General features: G+C 36.6%; 5 protein-coding genes across 22 annotated transcripts in view; 2 read left to right on the forward strand and 3 right to left on the reverse strand.

Annotated features, from left to right (window-relative positions):
* Positions 1–7,967, forward strand: part of LOC136345809 (coiled-coil domain-containing protein AGAP005037) — a 119,465-nt gene extending 111,498 nt beyond the window's left edge. For all 13 annotated transcript variants that reach the window (XM_066294434.1, XM_066294451.1, XM_066294478.1 and 10 more), the window contains one exon: positions 5,856–7,967. In XM_066294434.1, the coding sequence (XP_066150531.1) occupies positions 5,856–6,920 (1,065 nt within the window). In that variant the 3' untranslated portion in view covers positions 6,921–7,967. The remainder of the gene's footprint in view (positions 1–5,855) is intronic.
* A 1,273-nt stretch (positions 7,968–9,240) lies between these two features.
* Positions 9,241–10,510, reverse strand: LOC136345936 (pyridoxal phosphate phosphatase PHOSPHO2-like). Of its 2 annotated transcripts, none has more exons than XM_066294660.1 (2): positions 10,115–10,510; positions 9,241–10,063 (listed from the first exon to the last, which is right to left on the reverse strand). In XM_066294660.1, the coding sequence occupies exons 1-2, from the start codon at positions 10,169–10,171 to the stop codon at positions 9,293–9,295; spliced, it is 828 nt and encodes a 275-aa protein (XP_066150757.1). In that variant the 5' UTR covers positions 10,172–10,510; the 3' UTR covers positions 9,241–9,292. The 2 variants fall into 2 exon arrangements, with proteins under 2 accessions (XP_066150757.1, XP_066150766.1); XM_066294669.1 differs by having other exon boundaries at positions 9,241–10,051; positions 10,115–10,505.
* Positions 10,511–14,016: 3,506 nt separating this feature from the next.
* LOC136349243 (uncharacterized) lies at positions 14,017–14,808 on the reverse strand. Its single transcript, XM_066300669.1, has one exon. It carries the CDS (start codon positions 14,806–14,808, stop codon positions 14,017–14,019), a length of 792 nt encoding a protein of 263 aa, XP_066156766.1.
* A 687-nt stretch (positions 14,809–15,495) lies between these two features.
* Ist1 (IST1-like protein) lies at positions 15,496–18,593 on the forward strand. Of its 4 annotated transcripts, XM_066294573.1 has the most exons (7): positions 15,496–15,790; positions 15,844–16,226; positions 16,282–16,427; positions 16,481–16,582; positions 16,713–16,757; positions 16,950–17,006; positions 18,130–18,593. In XM_066294573.1, exons 1-7 carry the CDS (start codon positions 15,609–15,611, stop codon positions 18,310–18,312), a joined length of 1,098 nt encoding a protein of 365 aa, XP_066150670.1. In that variant the 5' UTR covers positions 15,496–15,608; the 3' UTR covers positions 18,313–18,593. The 4 variants fall into 4 exon arrangements, with proteins under 4 accessions (XP_066150670.1, XP_066150688.1, XP_066150679.1 ...); XM_066294591.1 differs by lacking the exon at positions 16,950–17,006; XM_066294582.1 differs by lacking the exon at positions 16,713–16,757.
* LOC136345913 (uncharacterized) lies at positions 18,581–20,728 on the reverse strand. 2 transcript variants are annotated; one of them, XM_066294621.1, is made up of 6 exons: positions 20,612–20,728; positions 20,278–20,497; positions 19,502–19,797; positions 19,297–19,447; positions 19,085–19,223; positions 18,581–18,977 (listed from the first exon to the last, which is right to left on the reverse strand). In XM_066294621.1, the coding sequence occupies exons 2-6, from the start codon at positions 20,473–20,475 to the stop codon at positions 18,679–18,681; spliced, it is 1,083 nt and encodes a 360-aa protein (XP_066150718.1). In that variant the 5' UTR covers positions 20,476–20,497; positions 20,612–20,728; the 3' UTR covers positions 18,581–18,678. The 2 variants fall into 2 exon arrangements, with proteins under 2 accessions (XP_066150718.1, XP_066150709.1); XM_066294612.1 differs by having other exon boundaries at positions 20,278–20,693.
* Between the last annotated feature and the right edge of the window lie 325 nt (positions 20,729–21,053).

The raw sequence follows: 21,053 nt of genomic DNA on the forward strand, positions 1-21,053 counted from the left end.
AATCCAAAAAGTGCCATATTTTGAGTTTATATTTCGAAAACAGTTGAAATTGAAACCGGGTTTACTACATGAAATATAATTAGAATTAACTGACAAACCCAAAAATGTGAAAATATACAAGGGATCCCGTTAAAAACGAAAAAGATTGAAACATAATACATTTTTGGGCCATTCCATATATTTAAAATTATGTCCAACATTTGTATTCATCTTATGGAGGCAAAAGGTCTTTTTATATCATAACTTTTTCAACCATTCTTCTATCTCCTTGAGGTTTTGAGGCAATTAACACAAATACTGTGGGACTCTCAGTATATTTGTTTTTGAGATATTTCGCGTTGTGTGAATACTTCTAATTTATAATAAAATGTGATTTTCGTTTTGAAGAAATTATAAACAATAAGTTTCTATGAACGCTTGTTTGCTTAAAGGCTCTGAGGATTATTTGATAAGTACTAAAAGTCTAGATTTGTGATATTTACAATGATTCTATTTCGACTAGGCTTACACCTCTAAAAAAAACTTAAGGGACAACCCTGATTTTTCTTTAGATTAGTTTACGAAACGCAGGTTTTTTTTCCTTTGTAACGAGAATAATAGAGAAATATCTTAAATGCCACCGAAGTAAGATTTAAAAAATTATATTATCATTCTGGCGAAAATGGTCACCCCATTTTACGAGACTGCTGCTATTGGTACCTATTCTGCTTCAAATGCAATACGGACACTGTAGGTGAGGACAAAGAGCATTAAGTTCAATAGCTCTGCAAATGATAAGACATTGTTTAAAATTTTGAACTCGGTGTAATTTTTTGCAAGCAGAGACCCAACCCCGATTTTTTGCTTTAAAAAAGATCATTTTGTTTATTAAAGAAATATATTTATTACATGTGGAGAATTCATACACGTTCCTTATTTCTGGACCTAGCAAGAAATTTTTGAAAGTTATACTGTGAAATTCGTGGTAGAGAGAGTTGCTAAACCCACTTTTAACTTTTTTGATTCAAATAATTTTTTTTTTTGTAAAATTTTAGAGATAAATTATATGTGCAGAATTCATTACCATTAATCATTTCTGGACTTATGCATTAAGAAGTTTTTGTAAATAGTCAAAAACTGTTTTTATTATAGAAATATATTTTTTGCTCCTTATACATAATTCTTATTGTTCATTAGATGAAACAAACAAACGTGTTTCATTTGCGAAGGTTAGAGAATATTATTAATAAAATGTATTATGTAATGATTAATTCATTGGCTCTCATTTCAGACATAACTTTCACTATTTTCTGTACTTTTTGAAGAATAGTAAAAGTAAAAAGTACCTTCTTCTTTGCAAATATGATTGATCCCATTTTTATAGCATTCCTCACAATCAACGAAAATAACTTTCAAAAATGTATGTAATTTATTTTTTGTTTAAGCAACAACCAGCTCATTATAGGCATTATTCTCCCCCACCTTTCTCCCCCATGACATCAACATTCTACATACACTCTGTTGTTAATGTAATACTGTGTGTCTTAATAAGTATAAGCTTTGTATAAAACCGAATATATCAACGATATTTTTTGTTGTGCCATTGTCACCGTGTAGTACGACTGGAAATGGAGCTCCAACTTCAAAGAAGCTATAACTGCCCACGAGTAAACTAACCGTTTTTACTGCTTGCTTTGATATACTTAATTGTTTATTTTTTGATCAATTTACTCGATATCCGTACTCTTTTTGCTCATGGTCCGGTATGATAGTTCTCAATTTATTGGTCTAAATTTGTTTGTGCCGAAATTCCCCACTTCCGAACCCTCGATTGCACCCCCAAGCACCACACTGCATTTAATTCGTTTTTTACTTTTATTTGCACTTTTCGTTTCACTTTTGTCACCCTGATGTGCTGAATGTACTGAGTGGTCACTTTTATAATGTCTATAAATATTTGATGCCTCGTAAAATGTGGCACAAGTTAAAACAGCCTGCTAGAGAGTCAAAATTGAGTATTAGGGAAATAATCTTATTTTCGATCTAGAGAGTGTTTATGATTTTTTTTTCATATAATAAATGGGAAATACATTTCACGGCCTATTTTCTGAGCCTTTTCACAATTAAAATTTATCTTTAATCTCCCTTTTAAGCTACCTAATATATGGCACCCGCCAATTCTAGTGCTCTGAACTTTTTTGCATAAAAATTTATATCTTTAACTATTTTTAAACATGTTTAAAGTTCAATTTTCCGTGTATTCCAAATTTAACTCTAAAGACTTTTAAGTTCATTCAGCCAAATTGTTGCCTCTCTAGCACTGTACTAATTTTTTTGAGACATCCTGATTATAAACATAGCAGAGGCATTATAATCTGAATTCTCTCTGTATTATTTCGCTTTGAATCTGTCACTTTTTTATGCCTCATCCGGATTTTTCTCATCATAATGTAATATGAACAGAGACCAATAAATTACCAACTAGAATGCTTCACTTATGTATTAGAACCTTTTCCTTATAGTAAGGTGCCATTGGAAATGTTCATCCGCGATTCCGCACCTCATTCTCACCCCTCACTAAAATGAGTGATTCTATCCACAGTCGATTTAGACTCACCGAAAGAAATCACACTCTAGGTACCTGTTATATTGCTTCACAGCAAGTTTCGTAGTTGATATTGGCTTCGTCAGTTTTAGCAGTAAAAATTAGTTCAAAAAGTATTCCCGCAGTAGCTTCTTTAGTTGTAGCTTATTTGGCTTTTATTATTATGACCTTTGTAAGAATAAAGGTTTTGGTTTTGTTTATTTATTCAGAGATTTCGTGACACAGTTGACTTCGACCTTACTATAAGGGAAAGATTTTTTTAGTTCGTTAGAGTAGTACCAGCACGTAGCATGCCATTGGTTCGTTTCGTTGGTTTTAAAATGGATGTGTGACTTTTTTGCTTACGTGGCACGTTCCTGTTGGTAAGGGATTTTTTTATATTTTCTATATTAACATTTTCGTGCATGTTGTGGATAATTTTAATGTTTTTAGTTATTGAAGTTGCTGCATTTCCTTGTGAATAGTCGACGTTTATTTGCGCATTATCATTAGCTTCTTTTAACCGATAAATTATTTATTTTTTAATATTTATTATGCTACTTTCCTAAAATTTCACTATAATCTCTACAGGGTGATAGTAGGGAATATACTATATTTTGTGCATACTATGGAGCTTTTCTTTTACTTCCAGTTTCATTCAAAGATGCCCTGTATATTGCACATTATCTAGGAAGTTTCATAGACTTAAATGATATAAGGGCGTACTGCATCACTTTCTCGTACAATACTTTTCCTGCCATCAAAAGTTTCTCTCAATTCTCCACTCAACAATTCTCAGTTCAATTTAGAAGCTTTTATATCTGTTATATTACTATCAAATCTGTCGCAGTTTTCGAGTTATTTGCAAAAGTGTCTTGCAATGCAGGACCCTCTTTTAATTGAATCCTACGTCATAACTCCATTTTTCTCAGGAACCAAAAGTCTTTCTTAGTAAAAATAGATCCTTCAAATAAATTTTTCACTAAATGAAAAAATAAGGAAGTATTTTTGGATATTCTCACTTTCTTTTGTCACTCTGTATATGAATTCATTTTTATAAAAGGAGAAAACTCTTAAGTTTTTGTACCACCCCATGGAATACCCATCAATTCAAAATCAGAAAACTTTCATCAAATCCACATAGGGTTGGATTTTTGCTTTTGATCTTCAAGCTTTTTTCAGTTTTTCATGCTGAACTATGAGAGTTGTATTCGTCCTCTTAACTTTACCGGAAGATGATCGTAGAGCACCACACATTTTCGGTCTAAACTGGTGGTAAAAGGTTTTACTCATATACCAGATATTAAGTCAGTTTCAGGTCAAAAAGGATTTAACTAGAAGTTCCATTTTAATTAATTAATTCCAGGCGAATTTAAATGTACAACGTTTTACTAAGATGCATCTCTTACCTTCGTTTACATTTGATATTTGGAAGTTCAACATTTCAATATATCTGATATTTCTAATAAAATATGTGAAAAATTAATTCAGACTGATTCGGGTTAATAGGCTTTTTTTATCTTAATTCAGGTTCATCCTCATACTTCAAATTTCAGCTTTGATTTAAATTTGAATACGGCATGTTGCCTTCCAGCTATTTAAAAATACATTTTGCCATTGACTCATCTTTCAAGCTTCAATTTAAAAGTGAATGTTGATTCATTTGCACTTCAGCTTATTTTCAGTGATTTTAAAGAGTCATTTTGACTTTGTTTCACCCTCCGGGTCAAAAAGAAACTATTTATTTCAACCCAGTTTTTCTTTCAATATATATAGTTATTAGACTTGTTTTCGAACTTGACTAAAGTTGGGGGACTTTTTTGTTTTAGTATATACTGCCCTTTTTCACCTTAATTCGTGTTACAGGTTCTAACTATATATTTCAGTTCAGTTTTGGTCAGTAAAAACAGTTATGTTTTGTTGCCTTATTTTGGCAGGAAACTTGACATTTCCGGAAAACTATACGATCATGAAGTTATGATTAATCTCGCCTAATTAAGTGAAATTAAAAACTTTTTTCCTGGTCTAATTTTACCATTTTTGTAGTAATTTAACTAGTTATTTAAAAGTCCAGTTTAGGTTAGTACAGCTACACGCAACTTCTTTGACCTTAATGGTTAGAACTTTTATTTTTAAGGTAAATATTTTTTTCCGTCAAAACCATAATTTCCATAAAAATTCCAATTTTTTAAGTTAGTTCAGGTTGGACCATTTATTTTATATTAGATCCAGTAAACTGTAACATGTATATGTTGTATTAAAAATATTAATATTTGAACTTAAAATTTAGCACTTCGTACAAATTAGCTTCAAACAATTTTATGTGGATTTTTTTATTTTAACACTCGATTGAAATTTTACCTTTTCAACAAATAATTTACACACTATTTGGCTTTCATTCTATCCAAATAGAAATGTATATTTCTTTGTTAATTTTGCATTTGCAATTTGACTTTGAAATATCCAGGGTTTGGAAAATTACTCCAGAAAAAATATCACCCTGCAGATTTTCTTCATTGGCAACATATCTACCATGTAGACCCTAAAAAATAAGATAAATATCTAAAAAAAAACATTCATAAACTTTAGCAAACTGTATTTCTGTAATGAGTCATTTTTGGAATGTAAGCTACTAAACAAATGAGATGGGACAAACATATTACGTACTTCATAAATTTCTCATTCATTATACATAGAGTTTTCGAAAAAAATGAAATCATCTCTTACATCACCCTGCAATATTCAAGCAGAAGAGAGCGACGTTAATCAGAAACTTTACAAAAATTATAGAGAATTTTATGAAAAAGATTGGGTAAGTAATAATATTGTGATTTTAAGCCAAATAACCTGAAAATATTGATTATTTCTATTCTTTTTAATTAAATTTGGAGTATTCAATGTAAAATGAATTTCATGCTTTTCCCAATTAATGCGAATTCATGGCATACCAGGGCCTATTAGGTATTACATAAATAAATTCGCTTAACACATCCTAAAACTTACAATCATTTACGCATTATCACGCTAATTTTTATTCTGAATATTTCTGACTAAAGCAGGTATTACTATAAGTACCTCATTAATCACAATTAATAACAATATTTGTCTCGTAGATAGGCGGCATCATCATTGTTGTTACTATGCCTGGTTCCTGTTTCTAATTAATATATTTCTGTACTTTAATCCTTGTTAGCCTTCAGTGCAAATCTAAAAAGCATCAACATCAAACTAAAGGCTGATAAGGAGTTATTTTCGGTTTCACCTTCCATTTAACGCGATTCTCCTATTCTAGCCCCCTACCGGTCCACGCGTGGGGTCGCTCCTCATCGGGGGAGAATGCCCCTCCGACGACAGCGCCACCCACCGTGCGGAGAACGCGCTCGACGCTTTGCTAGATGAGCTTCAGACCTTCTCCAAACCGCACCACTCGTCATCCGATAGTTCGGAGCCCCCCGCTATTCCCGCCAAGGGCATACGCCCTCCCCAAATATCCGAAATTGGGCGTAAGGGCAGTATGGACTCGGCCTCTTTTCTACCAGCCAATAATCTAACAGTTAGCACTGCTACTGGGAGTCTGAGACGTTTGCACTCGTATCCCAGCGGTTCTGATACCGACAATAGCCCCCCCATTCAACCATTACAAACCAATAAAAGTGTCGGTGCTGCTAAACCTCCTCTTCCAGAAAGAAATGCCGAGCTCCTCCAGCACGTAGCGGGTAAAAGGATCCCTCCGCCTCCTCCTCCTAGGACGAGCTCCAGGTCTCCATTAGCCTCCCCTACATCTCCTAACGTGAAGCCTATGTCTCAGTTCGAACAAGCCACCCAGAATTTGGGGTTGCACACACTAAAAAGAAACGCCCCTACTAGGTCCAGCTTGAAAGACGCAGATAAGTCACAGACTCTGCCTAGGAATGTGGGATCCAGTCTACAGCTACCTTCAAGCAGTGATAGCGAAGCTGTCTCCGCTTCAAGTAGCTGTGAAAGCGTGAATTCACAGACATCATCGAAAACCAGGAAAGAAGAGCTAGAGCAAAGACACCAGGAGTTGCTTCGTAAACAAAAGGCTCTGCAGGAACAATATGCAAGGTTGCAGCAATTGCAAAGGGGTACCAACGCCTTAACGATCGTGCCTCCCACCTCCGATCAACTTCTGAAAAAAACAGGAAGCGAGTCGAATTTGCTGCAGAAAATGGGGCTCCAAATGACAACTTCGCAAATCACAGGCTCCTTAACGAACATCCCTAGCACCAACGGAAATTCACAACAGATAAATAACGAAGATAAGCCTAATGGGCCTGATAATCCAGGACCCATAATAGAAGGGCAAAAAAAAGTATACGAAACAGACATTCTGTGACCTAGTGCCGTTAAGGAGCAAATTGAATGTTAAATCGTTGTTTGATTTTGTTTGGATTTTGCCAGGAATTTGGCAAATAAAACCAAAGCGACTTAAACCCCATATCATGAGTGGATTGTTGATTTTTCTAATTATTATTCAATGTTAGGTGTTGGTATGCCCAATTTTAAAGGCTTAAAATTTATATGTATGTGTCGATTCACTACGGTTTTGAGTAAAAATGTTCGCATTTATTTTTCTGATTCTAGTCAATAAAGCGGCCGTTATTTTTCATATTTCTATAGGTAATTTGTATTGATAGTAACAAGGTGATAATAATTTACAATGACTAGGCCGTTTGATTTATATGAAACAATAATATAATGACGGCGGTACTGGTCATGCAATCTGTTAATTCACTAGTCAAAAAATCTTATTATATAGTTTTTGTAGAACGTCAAACTGTCACTTATGTGTCGAAAAGCACTTGCAGTTGTTGACTTAAAATACTCACAAAACACAATTATTATTATTATTATTAATGCATAAGACGAGCACTTTCAAGGAATACCTACAAATAAGTTTTCTTCCAAATTGCCAACATAAAACTAGCAATTTATTGTTGCTCAAAAAATTGACCATTTTCAGTCCAAATTTATTTAGTACTTGACCAGGAATGGAACTAACAGTAATCAGAATCGTGAGGGAAAAATGTTGCCAAAGAACTAAAGACTTTTATCCACACCATGTATATTATAGCATCTCTTTATTTGTTCAGATGTTAGGCACAATTTGTTCAGTTTAAATAACAATAACTAGAGCACTGAAAGCTGCAATTATCAAAAACACCCCTTTGTAAATGTTTTTAGTAATAATTTTTGGAATTTTTCTAAACTTAATTATTGTAATTTAATGTATGGACACCAATCACTTTAACTGATTATTACTCAATTCGAGATAATATGGAACAAATCAGTGTAAATAAGCCTGTAACGGCATTGGATAAAAGATGGCTACTAATATTTAGGTGCCAATGTACTTGAAAGATAATATACATTATTACACATATATCGTTTTATTGTTCCCTCAATGATACACGGTTTTACTGAGCATTTGATAGTCTTTTACATAATAAGCGAAGAAAGTAACTTTTAACGCACGAATGTAAAATGTTGCGCAGACGAGAGGAGCAATCCCGGCAAATGCGTTAAAAAAATTGTCTTGTAGATTATGTATACTATATTTTCCACAAATTTAGACCATCAATGTTACACAAGTTTCCTTTTAACTTTTCCTTACCGCACTTGAGTGCAAATATACTTGGATTGAACATATTTTGTTTAATTGAATAGAAAATATTTCTATATAAAAATTGTTTTAATCAGAACAGTTAATTAAATTGTTTCCATCGTGCATTTATTTTAACCTGAATCACGAATGGGTTAGCATACATTTTCGCCATTACCATTTTAATTATATTACTATAGTAGATGGTCCTGCGAAAAATTAATTTATCTAACTTACATAATCGAAGAATTAGTCATATTATTTTAAAAAAATCATAGAAGCCATTAACTGCGGAAGCGCCAGTAACTCTTAAAATAGTTAGCAAATCACTGCAAAGCCCCTAACAATCCCTGTAAAATTCCTAAAAAGAAAGTCAGAAGTGCGTTTCGGAAAATAAATTTTTTAATAGTTTAATTATCGCCAAAAACAATTATATTCACCATAAAATCAAGAATATCTAAAATACAATTTTCACTTAAAATGGATATAGATGTTTTTTTAAACTTCAAATCTAACACCCACTTAACCAATTAACTGTGATTTAACTAATTTAGACAAAAAAAGGATTCCTTTATTAGCACAACTGATTTTAGCATAACACAGGGTACCTTATTACTTGCAAGGTACCAATTAGCTTAATTGTTAAAGGTGTTGAAACAATCTTTCAGAATTGAAACTCTAATTACATGACCATCTTATCGATCAAGCTCACCTCTTTCAAGTGTTCTAATGCGGTTATGTTATTTTATGCCAATTTAATCTCTTTTTATTGGTTTAAATTATAATATTCAAATTCACGCGCGCAAAATGTAAATATTTATGTACTTTTATTATATCATAATTTTTTTCAACTTTACAAAGATCCGATTTTCGGGTTCTAAAGCTTTGTTTTTAGACCCCTGCTTACTCAATTTTTAATACATTTAGTTATGTTAATAAAATCATGATATTGATGTTACTGCTTTACATTGGAAATGTTCAAATGTAACAAGATTTATTGGCTTTCTTAAATAAAAAATGAAAAGTTGGTAATATAAAAATAAACACCAGTACATTATTTCATATAATATTTTTTTATTATTTAAACACTTCCATTGATACAAGGATTAATTGCACAACCGTCCAACATAGTCTAAAATATCATAACCACTCTCCCAAACACACAGTTCAGCTTTGACAAAATATAATGTCTGATCTTTATCATCAATAAAGCTTCCATTTTTGACTCTTCTGACCATATCGACACATTTATATTTATCCCTACAGCAAGCCAGTCCATTGGAATTGAGCCTCAAAATTGGACATAAGTCATTGTATCCATCACCAACATATGCCACACTATTGTAAATAATTCCCTTTTCACTTTGTTTCTTGATAAAATCTTCCATTATCATTCCCTTACACATATTTTTAGTACTTAACTTGCAAGACTCTTGCAAATGATACATCTCAATCTTCAAGAGACCTCTCTCATCAAATTCTGCAGGGTTTGAAAACACTTTTAGCACTTTTGAAGACAAATTGTTGGCTTGCAGCCATAGATCTATGAAATACGTATTTGAATCACTAATAATTATCACATCATAACTGAAATCTTCGTAAAGTTTGTTTATCAAACTGCTCATTCCTCTGACCTCAGGAATTTTCCTAACTAGTTCAGAAATTTCAGCTTTGGTTATGCCATTCTCATGGAGAACTTGAAATACTCCTTGCATAAAAGCTGTCCAGCCTTCTGCTTTATGTAGCTTTTGCAATTCAGAGGAGAATTTATTTTTGTCTACGAGTTTCATTATTGCAGTATCGGAATTATCGTCAATGATTGTGTGGTCGAAATCAAAAACTGCCAAATTTTTCATTATTTGTGTCTGAAAGTAGTACTTCTTACAGATAACGGGTGAATGCAATTGGTTTCAGGATTACTTTCTTACCTTTTTGGGGTGAAAGATACTAAGAATATTTGACAGGAAGGGTTTCAAAATGTTCATTTAATTCTGTGCAGTATTATTTGTGGTTTTTACAGTAGTCTTGAAGGTATTTGCCAATTTGATTCGAATTTCTTGCATATTTACATATTTTTAACCTATTTCAAATACCTAACATTAAATCTCAAAGAAATGTCGGTGATTGGTGCGCGTGGGGTTTTCGTGTAAGGCGCTTTCAATAACCGACTTGAGTTTGTGGAGGTTGTAGAAAAGGCTGGGCACTTATGTAAATAAACAAAATGTATATATTGTAAAAATTAGTTAACACAAATGATTGTAAAAGGAAAAGAAAATGAAAACAATATATGGAGCGCGATGCTTAGAGATCTGACCGTCCGTGTCGAGAACCAGGAGGGAGTCTTTTTTGTCTTTTTTTCTGTTCCCAGATGGCCCTTGTTAGAACAAAGAAAAGGGATCCGCGCAGGTGCGGATTAACCCAGGCTCTTTACTACCCTTCCGGCGGAATGTTCTAGAATGACCTGCCGGAAGTGCTAGGGGAAGATTTTACACCGGGTTCTGGAGTACCTAGGGAACCGAAAGGTCACCCTAGTGAACGTCACATTGACAAGCCTGACAGATGACAGTTTCTCCGCTGTCAGCTCCGCCACAATACTCCCCTCCCAGATACGGAGTATTAAACTTAAATACAGATAAACTTAATGCTAGGAGACCTAAGGCTACTACAATACATTTAAATTTGCTCGTGCCATAGGCTTTAGCATGGATCACAGGCGCTAAGCAAACCGTACCCGCTTCTTGCTTGGATTGTGAAGGGGGTTGAGGTTGGTGTAGGTGTGGTCATGGGAGGTAGGGTCTAGGGCTAGGATAAAAGCCGGCTTGAGGCGATCCTTCGAGATGTTGACTTCCCTTTGGTTGATCCGGATAGTGAAGTACTTATCAGCCCGGCTTTTTACAGGGAAGGGACCTTCGTAAGGAGGTTGGAGCGGTTTCTTCACTGCGTCGTTGCGCACGAATACGTGCGTACAGGTATCCATTTCCGGCGCAATGAAGATCTTCCGTGTACTGTGGTTGTTTGAGGGGACAGGTTGCAGGAGTTGAATCTTCTGTCTTAATTGAGCGACAAAAGAGGTAGGGTCTACATTGGATGGTACAGATTCAAAGAATTCTCCGGGCAGACGTAAGGGAGCTCCGTAAAGCATCTCTGCTGGCGAAACACCAATTTCGTCTCTCAAGGTAGCATGTAACCCCAGCAAGATTGTCGGTAAAACCTCCGTCCAACGTTCTGTTGCGTAGGCCATTATTGCTGCCTTGAGAGTTCGGTGCCACCTCTCCACTTTGCCATTAGTCATGGGGTGGTATGGAGTGGAACGTGCTCGTGCACTGCCCAGCAGTATTGCCAGAGATGCGAAAAGTGAGCTCTCAAACTGTCGTCCCTGGTCTGTGACGATTTTTTGGGGAGAACCGAATCTGCAAATCCAATTGCTGTAGAAGGTTTTGGCAACTGTGTCAGTCGCCATATCCTTCATGGGGAATGCTTCAGCCCAACACGAGAATCGATCGATGCATGTTAGACAATACACAAACCCATTAGAAGAGGGTAATGGACCAACTATGTCTATATTAACGATCTGAAACCTAGCATCTGGAATTTGGAACTGCTTGAAAGGAGTTAGAGTGTGCCGGTGTACTTTAGCCTTCTGGCAATCGATGCAGGCTTTAGTCCAGTTACGGATGTCCTTATTCATAGCAGGCCAAACGAACCGAGAAGAGATAAGTTTGGTTGTGCTCCTGATGCCTGGGTGTGAGAGATTGTGGAACTTGTTGAAAATCAATCTTCTGAGATTCTGTGTGATGAATGGTCTGATTTTGGGACCGTTGTCATCGCAGAAGATCAGAATGTCAGAACCTGGTACGTTACACTGTTTGAGGTGTAAGGACGTTCCTTGTTGATTTTTGAGTATCTCTTGTAGTTCAGGATCAGAAGACTGGTAACGACCTAGGGCTTCATAGTCAATGGGTTGGGGGCAAGAAATGGGGCTAATTCTTGAGAGGGTGTCAGCCACAATATTGTTTTTGCCACTGATATGTATGATATCTGTGGAAAATTGAGAGATAAAGTCAAGGTGTCTAATTTGCCGTGGAGAAGCTTTGTCAGACTTCTGTGAAAATGCGAAGGTAAGTGGCTTATGATCAGTGAAAATGCTGAAGGGTCTGCCTTCAAGAAGATATCGGAAATATTTGATTGCCGAATAAATGGCGAGTAATTCTCGATCATAGGTGCTGTAGTTCTTCTGGGTGTCTGACAATTTTCGAGAGAAAAAAACTTAGAGGTTTCCAAGAATTATCTTCGAATTGCTCAATGACGGCACCCATTGCATAGTCTGATGCATCGACTGTGAGGGAGATTGGAGCTGTGGAACTAGGGTGAACCAAAGAGGCGGCGTTCGCTAGATCCAGTTTGCATTGTTTGAATGCATCCAGTGCTTCCTCAGTCCAGACTAATGGTGTCTTGTCATTCCGCTTGCAGTTATTGTGCATGGTGTGGAGAATGCCTTGATGATGGGCGGCCTTGGGAATACATTTCCTGTAGAAATTAAGCATGCCAAGGAAACGTCTCAACTCCGATACTGTTTGAGGGACAGGAAAATTGGAGATGGCAGCTACCTTTTCCGGAAGTGGCGTGGAGCCTTGTGCGGAGACTAGGTAGCCTAAGAATTTTACCTGCGTTTCCCCAAAGGTGCATTTATCGAGGTTGATAGTTAACCCGAACTCTTGCAGACGAGTGAAAACAGACTTGAGGTGTTCCTGATGCTGTGCCTCGTCAGTTGATGCAATGAGGATATCATCGATATAAGGAAAACAGAATTCAAGATTTCCAAGTACCTCATGGATAAATCTTTGAAAGGACTGTGCTGCGTTCCTCAAACCGAATTGCATCCTTGTGAATTCAAATAGGCCGAAGGGAGTTATGATGGCCGTTTTGGGGATTGACTCTTCTGAGACCGGGATCTGATGATAGGCACGCACCAAGTCTAAGGTGGAGAAGATCGTCTTCCCGTCGAGGAAATGAGAGAAGTCATGGAGATTGGGGATTGGGTATTTGTCTGGAACTGTGGCTGCGTTCAGACGACGATAATCGCCCACAGGTCTCCATTCACCCGGGGTCTTCTTGGGAACCAAATGCAAGGGGCTGGCCCAAGGGCTTTTAGAAGGGCGGCAAATACCCATATCACAAAGATATTGAAATTCCTGTTTGGCTATCTTAAGCTTATCAGGAGCTAGACGTCTTGCCTTAGAAGAAATGGGAGGGCCGTTAGTGTGGATTATGTGTGTTGAGCTGTGCTTGGCGTCGATCGGGGTAGGGGAAAGAGTGGTGATTTTGGGGTATTTACTAAGAATGTTGTAGTACTTGCAGGATGAAGACAGGTTGTGGATTGAGGGGGCACTACAGGGTTTAGTTGTCCCAGCTTTCTGCAGGTCGGTGGTGCTGTCAATAATCCTGCTGTTACCCAAGTCGACCAGGATATTGAAACGGTGTAGGAAGTCAGCTCCTATTATCGCATAGTCGGTTTTTGCAATGACGAAATTCCATGTGAATTTCCTTCGCAGACCGAGACTCACAGATAACCGTTTGGTACCAAAGGTGGGTATCTGTGTGTTGTTGGCCGCGTACAAAACGCGTGACGTTTCAATATGTTGGTCCTTAGCTGTTTTGGGCAACAGCGAGACATCGGAACCCGAGTCGATGAGAAAGCTTATGCCCGTTACATCGTCCTTAATTACTACTCTACAACTAACCAATCTTACTGAGGCTGGTACTGGTTCCATCTGGACGTGATGGCGATCTGGCGTCCCCGCGTCTCCAATCGCCGAAGACGGCGCGGGAGTTAGTTTCCCGGAAGGAAACTGCAGGGTTTGGTGCATTTTTCGGCCTTGTCCTTAAACTTCCGGTGATACCAACAGGTTCCAGGGTTCGTCGGTGTCGGTCCCGCTTCGGTCCGCTTGGGCCGCGTTCTGGACTTGCTCCGACTTCTCACCTCCCTGGTCAGTCGCTCCAAACCTCTCTCCAGCCTACTTATCCTATCTGACGACCGAGGGGATGGTGTCTCTGGGGGGGACGCTCGGACGGTGCAGACGTGTGGCTGCACTATGTCAGCGATCTTGTCGGCCAGGTCCGCCATTTTGTTCAAAGGTTCGCTGCTGCCGGCCAAAATGGACTGGATTGAGGTGGGCAGCTGTTGCATCCACAAGGTCTTTAGGACCTCTGACGAGACCGCTGACCCCCCTAGGCTCCTCATCTCGTTCAGGAGGTGCGAGGGCTTCTTGTCGCCAGGGTCCATCCGTGAGAGTAGCCTCCTGAGCCTACTCTCGTCGGACTCGGCGAAAATTGCTATAAGTCTAGCTTTTAATCCCTCGTACCTGTTGCTGATGGGTGGGTTCTCCATGAAGTCTGAAATCTGGTCCAATATTTCTGGGGCTACCGCAGCGACCACGTGGTGGAATTTTGTCTGGTCGCTTGAGATGTGGGCCAGAACGAATTGAGACTCAAGCGTCATGAACCATGACTTGGGGTTGGACTTCCAAAACGGTGGGGCCCGTACGGAGAGTCTGCCCACCTGGGATGATTCAGTTGTCGCCTCGTCTGGGTTGCAGGCTATAGTTGGTTGGGGCGACGCCATGGACTCTTGTTGGGGCTCCTTGTGCGTTCAATATAGGGGTCACCAATTGTCGGTGATTGGTGCGCGTGGGGTTTTCGTGTAAGGCGCTTTCAATAACCGACTTGAGTTTGTGGAGGTTGTAGAAAAGGCTGGGCACTTATGTAAATAAACAAAATGTATATATTGTAAAAATTAGTTAACACAAATGATTGTAAAAGGAAAAGAAAATGAAAACAATATATGGAGCGCGATGCTTAGAGATCTGACCGTCCGTGTCGAGAACCAGGAGGGAGTCTTTTTTGTCTTTTTTTCTGTTCCCAGATGGCCCTTGTTAGAACAAAGAAAAGGGATCCGCGCAGGTGCGGATTAACCCAGGCTCTTTACTACCCTTCCGGCGGAATGTTCTAGAATGACCTGCCGGAAGTGCTAGGGGAAGATTTTACACCGGGTTCTGGAGTACCTAGGGAACCGAAAGGTCACCCTAGTGAACGTCACATTGACAAGCCTGACAGATGACAGTTTCTCCGCTGTCAGCTCCGCCACAGAAATAATAATAGCTACAAACATCAATACTTACGACAATAAATGTCTCTCTTCGTCAATTTTATATATCTTTCTCTATACCCACTCAATAAAAAGGACAGATATGATCTAGAGTCACAACTGAAATTAGAATCAACTAACAACCTTGAAACTAGTCAGCTGATTTTGACAATAACACAATATTTATTTAATATGACTCATTTCTTAATAAACAAGTATTACTAATTTGCCCAATTATTCGTCATTTAGTGTTCAACAACGTACGAAGCACAAATAAAATGTTTTCCAGCGGGCCGAACTATACAAAACTGAAAACCAACCTTCGATTGGCGATTACCCGTCTTAAGTTACTGGAAAAAAAAAAGACAGAACTCACTGAGAAGTCCCGAAGGGAAATAGGGGAATATATCAGTGCTGGCAAGATTGAAAGAGCTAAAATCCGAGTGGAATTCATTATTCGGTAAGATTGTTAAACATCAGGAAATCTAAATTCTTAAAGCTTCAAATAATTAGGGAAGATTACTATGTGGAGGCCCTGGAGATTGTCGAGATGTATTGCGATCTCTTATTGGCTCGCTTCGGGCTTATACAAAACATGAAAGAACTTGATGAAGGGATTGCAGAAGCAGTTTCTAGTATTATATGGGTGGCTCCTAGATTACAGTCAGATATACAAGAAATCAAAGTTATAGCTGATTTCCTAACAGCCAAATATGGGCAGCCCTATGCAGAAGCTTGTCGCATTGAGTCTGTTGACACAATAAGCCCCAAATTGAAACATAAGCTTTCCATTCAAAGCCCACCTAAGATTTTGGTTGAAAAATATGTGATAGAAATTGCCAAGGTGTTTAATATCCCCTATGAGCCTGACCCACAAATTATGGCTATGGAAAAAGGTCTGGTAAAATTTCTTTATTAAAAATTGTTTATTTATGATAAAATAATTATTAGGAAGTGATGCTTTGTTGATAGATTTGTTTTCCGATAAAAACAACTTAGGTGGAGGTGGTAATGGGGGATTACCACAGCCTCCAGGTTTTGTTGGCTTCCCCCAACCCCCTTACCCGCCAAATCTAGATCACCCAGCATTTTACCCCGTAAGTTCGGTTCTTCTAATTTCAAAGTAGTTCCTGTAGGAGGTATTTCCTAGAATCTCGTTCCTGAAAAAGCTGGAGGTCCATCTGCACCTCCACCATCATTCAACTACAACATCCCACCAGATGAGCACAAAGAATCTAATACAGATTATTTGGTAAGTGCACAATTGTTTTTCAAGAGTGTATAGCTTCAAATGTGAATTTGGAATGTAGCAGTATTAATTAGCTATTTGAAAAGCATTTTTTGTAGTGTTTAGACTATTTAGTTATTATTATTATTTCTAGGATAATTTGCCTACTTATAGCATGGTGTTTCCAGATGTTAACAAGGTAATTTTTTATTTTGCAGGAATTTTTTTTTTTTTTTTGAACATGTGTATATTATGGGTGTATTTCAACTCACTGGAGCATTCACATTTTTATTAAAATCGTGATTCACAATGAAAACACCGGAAACCTATATTTCAAAGATTTTTTAAAATTCATTGTGATACAATATAACAACTTTTCTCTTGATCACAGGAGAATGGATCTAATTCTAGTTCTGGGGAAAGTGCAGTTGATGATAATATTGAGAAGGTATGAATGTACAATTTAGCGCTTTGAGGCTTGTTGTGTTGTAAGTTTGCAGCAAAAAATGTGTCAGTTTACTTTGTTTACAATGTTTAAGAGAATTATATATTGCTGTGTATTGCTAAATATTGCAATTGGATCATCAAATCGCTTCTGCTACACCGAGATTTGTCTTTAAGAGATTTTATAGAATTGCTTTATTGTTTGTATTATAAATAATACTTAAAATATACTGATAGCACACTAATAGCATCGCGTACGCAAAGCGGCACAGGTTGGGCCACTGCGCGGAAAATCGCAGTGGATAAGAAGGTTAATTGGTCTATAAAAACCTTACCTTTCTTCAAATCTCCGGGCCGAGGTGAATTGTACCTAATAGCATGCGACAGGATATAAAAGTAGTATTCCTCCTTAAGATGGTCTAATAGGATCGCACTGATTCAAAATTATTTAGACCAGAAGCTTCACAAACTTTATTTAGAACATCACATATGATTCATCCATTTTTTAACGGAAAATACTACTGAATTATGGTTTTAGAATAATTTATCTGACAAATATCAGTTAAGGTAATCAGGAACACCATTCATTTGGAATACTCAAAATTGTTCCAAATGATTGCGGAAAATTTTTCCGTGCGGATTAGTTTATTCATATGCGTCCTAACAAAGGGTGTTTATTCTAAAATTTTGTTTTATTATTCTTTTTCATCTAATTCAACTGATGTTCCCTACTGAAAATTTAACTCTGATTCCATGGGTATATGACTACTCGAGTATTTGTCTCTAAATCGTACTAATTTTTTCATTTAATTGTATTTGTATTATATTTGAAAACTGAAATAGCTTTTTGAACTTTTTTCTTTTTTGGACGTACGTGAAGATATTAGAAAGTAATCTATTAAAAATTGTCTTGTATTTCAAATTCTCACATTTCATGCATTCATTTAATCATATTTTTACGTATCAATTTGGTTAACGACCCATATAATTTGGCTTCTAGCCTAGTGCTCTCTACCTTCGTTTTTTTAGTATTCATATAAATTGGTCCTTTGTACGTATATTCGAATTATCTGCAATAATTAGCGAAGACACAATTAAAAAAGTACTCCTTATCTGTCACTTTCCAGAACACGGACCACAAACCGAAACCCCAACCCAGAACAAAGTTAAACAACGATTTTAATTTACCAGATCTACCGTCTGTGCCTGATCTACCTCCTGTCGGATCCGCCAATGGGAATAAAGATGATGATGAGATCGATTTCGACGATCTTACGAAGAGATTCAACCAACTTAAAAAGAGGCATTGAAAGATATGCTACCATAAAAATTATATGATAATAAGGACGTTTAATTTTTTTATTAAAAGAAGCGGAATAATAATGATTAATTAAATTTCGAGAATATTTTGGCTCTGTATTAAGCTCAAAAGACGTTTAATATGATTTCTGTACGAAGAGGAGATTATTGTTATTCTAAGATGTTATAAGCTATATGTTATGTATATAATAGGTGTTCTTCATCTGTTTATTTTAATCTTTGAATAATGTTTCTATCTATCAATTAATAAAATATACATTTTTAAAAATAAGCAATTTTATTACATGTCTATTAACGTAGTTATTCTAAAATATCACTGTGGGTGCCATCAACGGATAAATCCACTAAAAAATGTATCACTCGAAATTTACCATTTTCGTCACTGGTACCCCGGGATTGGCTACAATTTCTTTCCAAAACGGCTCGTTCCTATCTATTTCGATTATCCCCAACAAAGTTTTTTTCCCTAATATGTTCTTAGTCATTAGTCGCACCACTATTTTCACATGATTCAATATAAAACTGTTTATCGTGGCTCTCAAAGTGGCCGAATTCGCTTCTAATTTGAGACTTATGGTGGGATCAAAACGATCACTTTTTTTCTTTTGGATAATGTCGCTGCTCTCGAAAGCTTGGATTTTTATGTAAAGTTGACCTAAAAGGTGAATGTTGCTCATATTGTGATGACTCAATTAATCAGAACCCCTCATATTAATAAATAAGAAAGTTACAGGGATTTATTTTTAAAAATATTCTTTTTACCACCAAGCCTTTCGTGTTCTTGCATAGTTTGCAGACTACACCGGAATTTGGTTACAGTGACCTCGACTACGTCATTAGTACCGTCCTCGCTGAGGGCATATTGCAAGGTCAATTCAACACTGCCCTTTTTGCCCTCTCTCTGTATTAAGGAAAAAGTTCATAAAGCGCTATTTATTGGCTGTTTACAGATGTAAATTGGATAATGGACTTACAGGCTGACTTTGAATACCACTAGTAATTTCCTTGACACTCCTCCACACATCTGGGGTACTTATTATGCCATTGCTAATTTTTTGAACGAAATTTTTAAGTTCAAGATTGTAAGTGACTGCACCTATTGTTCTTCGGTCTTTCATCGAATTCCTATATAAAATAACAATTTTTAACAGTGGATTTTTTCGGATATAAAGTACCGACCTAAAGCTTCTTCTACTAAAAGTCCTATGCACATTTTTCCTTAAAAAATCACTATTTTCGTCGAAGGAGAAGAATCTTTTTATTGCACCTTTTCTGGCAGTCTTAGAACCCTTCTCGTCTTCTGATAGTTCATCTAACGTGGCGTAGATTGTAAAGGAGACAAACAAACCCTTTAAATGGGATCCAAAGCTTTTGTCGGTCCCATTTAGGTTGAAGGCAAACTCCTCATTAAATGTAGGCCAGCTATCTTTTACAACTTTGGTCTCGAATTTTTCTTTACTAGGAAATACTGTAACCTAAAACACACATGTAAAAATAAGTTTTCTAGAACACGGTCATTAATCTTTATTAGTATTCCATTTAGCATAAACACTTAATGAGCAGGAATGTAAATTCAGAGGTCGTAAAACTATTATACTTTGTGCATAAACATCGAGTTATTAGTTGTTTTGCACACCCTGTACAAAGGTTGTTAGCAGCAACAGCAGCAGCAACTTAAGATTGCTCCACTTTATTCGTTTGTGCCTACTTTAGAAGTCAAATAAACATTTAATAATTGTTTGAAAACCAAATGCTCATGATGTTGATTAATTGAAGCACAATCGACTGATTTAATCCCTTTTATACTGTAAGGAGACACCATTTTTGCCTCGTGACGTTTTTCTTCATGATTATCTTTTTCAGATAACACTTTCATGTAATTAAAACGATAAGGAATGTATAAAACTTTTCTAATAATGTGACTGATGGAAATCGTGTGTTTAATAAGAACTCACCTTAACAATATATCCGCGAACTTTGGAAAAACCATAGTCGGCCGGCAAATGCTTAGCTCCTATAACTTTAACGTTCAAAATTCCCAATTTCTCACTAAAACTCAGTTTAAATCCGATTTGAGGTTCGTTATTTCGCAAAGAACTTCCATTAGTCCTGTTATTGAGGAAATCCAGGAATTGACTCACTTTCTGCGCCATGCTCGATTCACAACTGCTGAAACTGGAAAAACGAAGTTCTTAAACGCATCGCGCACCAGTATAATTGAACAATTTAACTAAATTGAAAATGAAAAAGCCTCGAAACAAAATTAGGTCGGTAATTGATCGGACGTACATCACCAGTAATTTTTAGTGGTTAAGAGCGAGATATCTTATCTGGTCGTCTATCTGGTGCGATGGTTACGTATGAACTGCGTAATGATGTGTATTGGCAGTGTTGATTCAATAATATGCATTATGTTTGTTTGGCAAATTTGTATTATTCAAGGATTTTGTTACTTGAACTGTTACATTGTTTTTGGCGCCTAGAGTCTCATGTTAAGGGACAAATTTTCAGTATACGTGTAAAAATTATGGAACTTTTAGTCTTAACGTGTAACATTTAAAGCTTTAATTTAAGTTAGTTCAGGTTAGTTTACTAATTTTCGAGCAATTCAACTCATTAATATTTAAGTTCCTAATTTTTTTTTAACGTGATCTCTCCATTACCATCTTGTTACAAAGAAAATGTTAATAGAATAGGAACGAAACATGAAGTATGAAATATAATAATTTAC

Source organism: Euwallacea fornicatus, chromosome 2 (genome assembly GCF_040115645.1).
Source record: "Euwallacea fornicatus isolate EFF26 chromosome 2, ASM4011564v1, whole genome shotgun sequence".
NCBI classification, from domain to species: domain Eukaryota; kingdom Metazoa; phylum Arthropoda; class Insecta; order Coleoptera; family Curculionidae; genus Euwallacea; species Euwallacea fornicatus.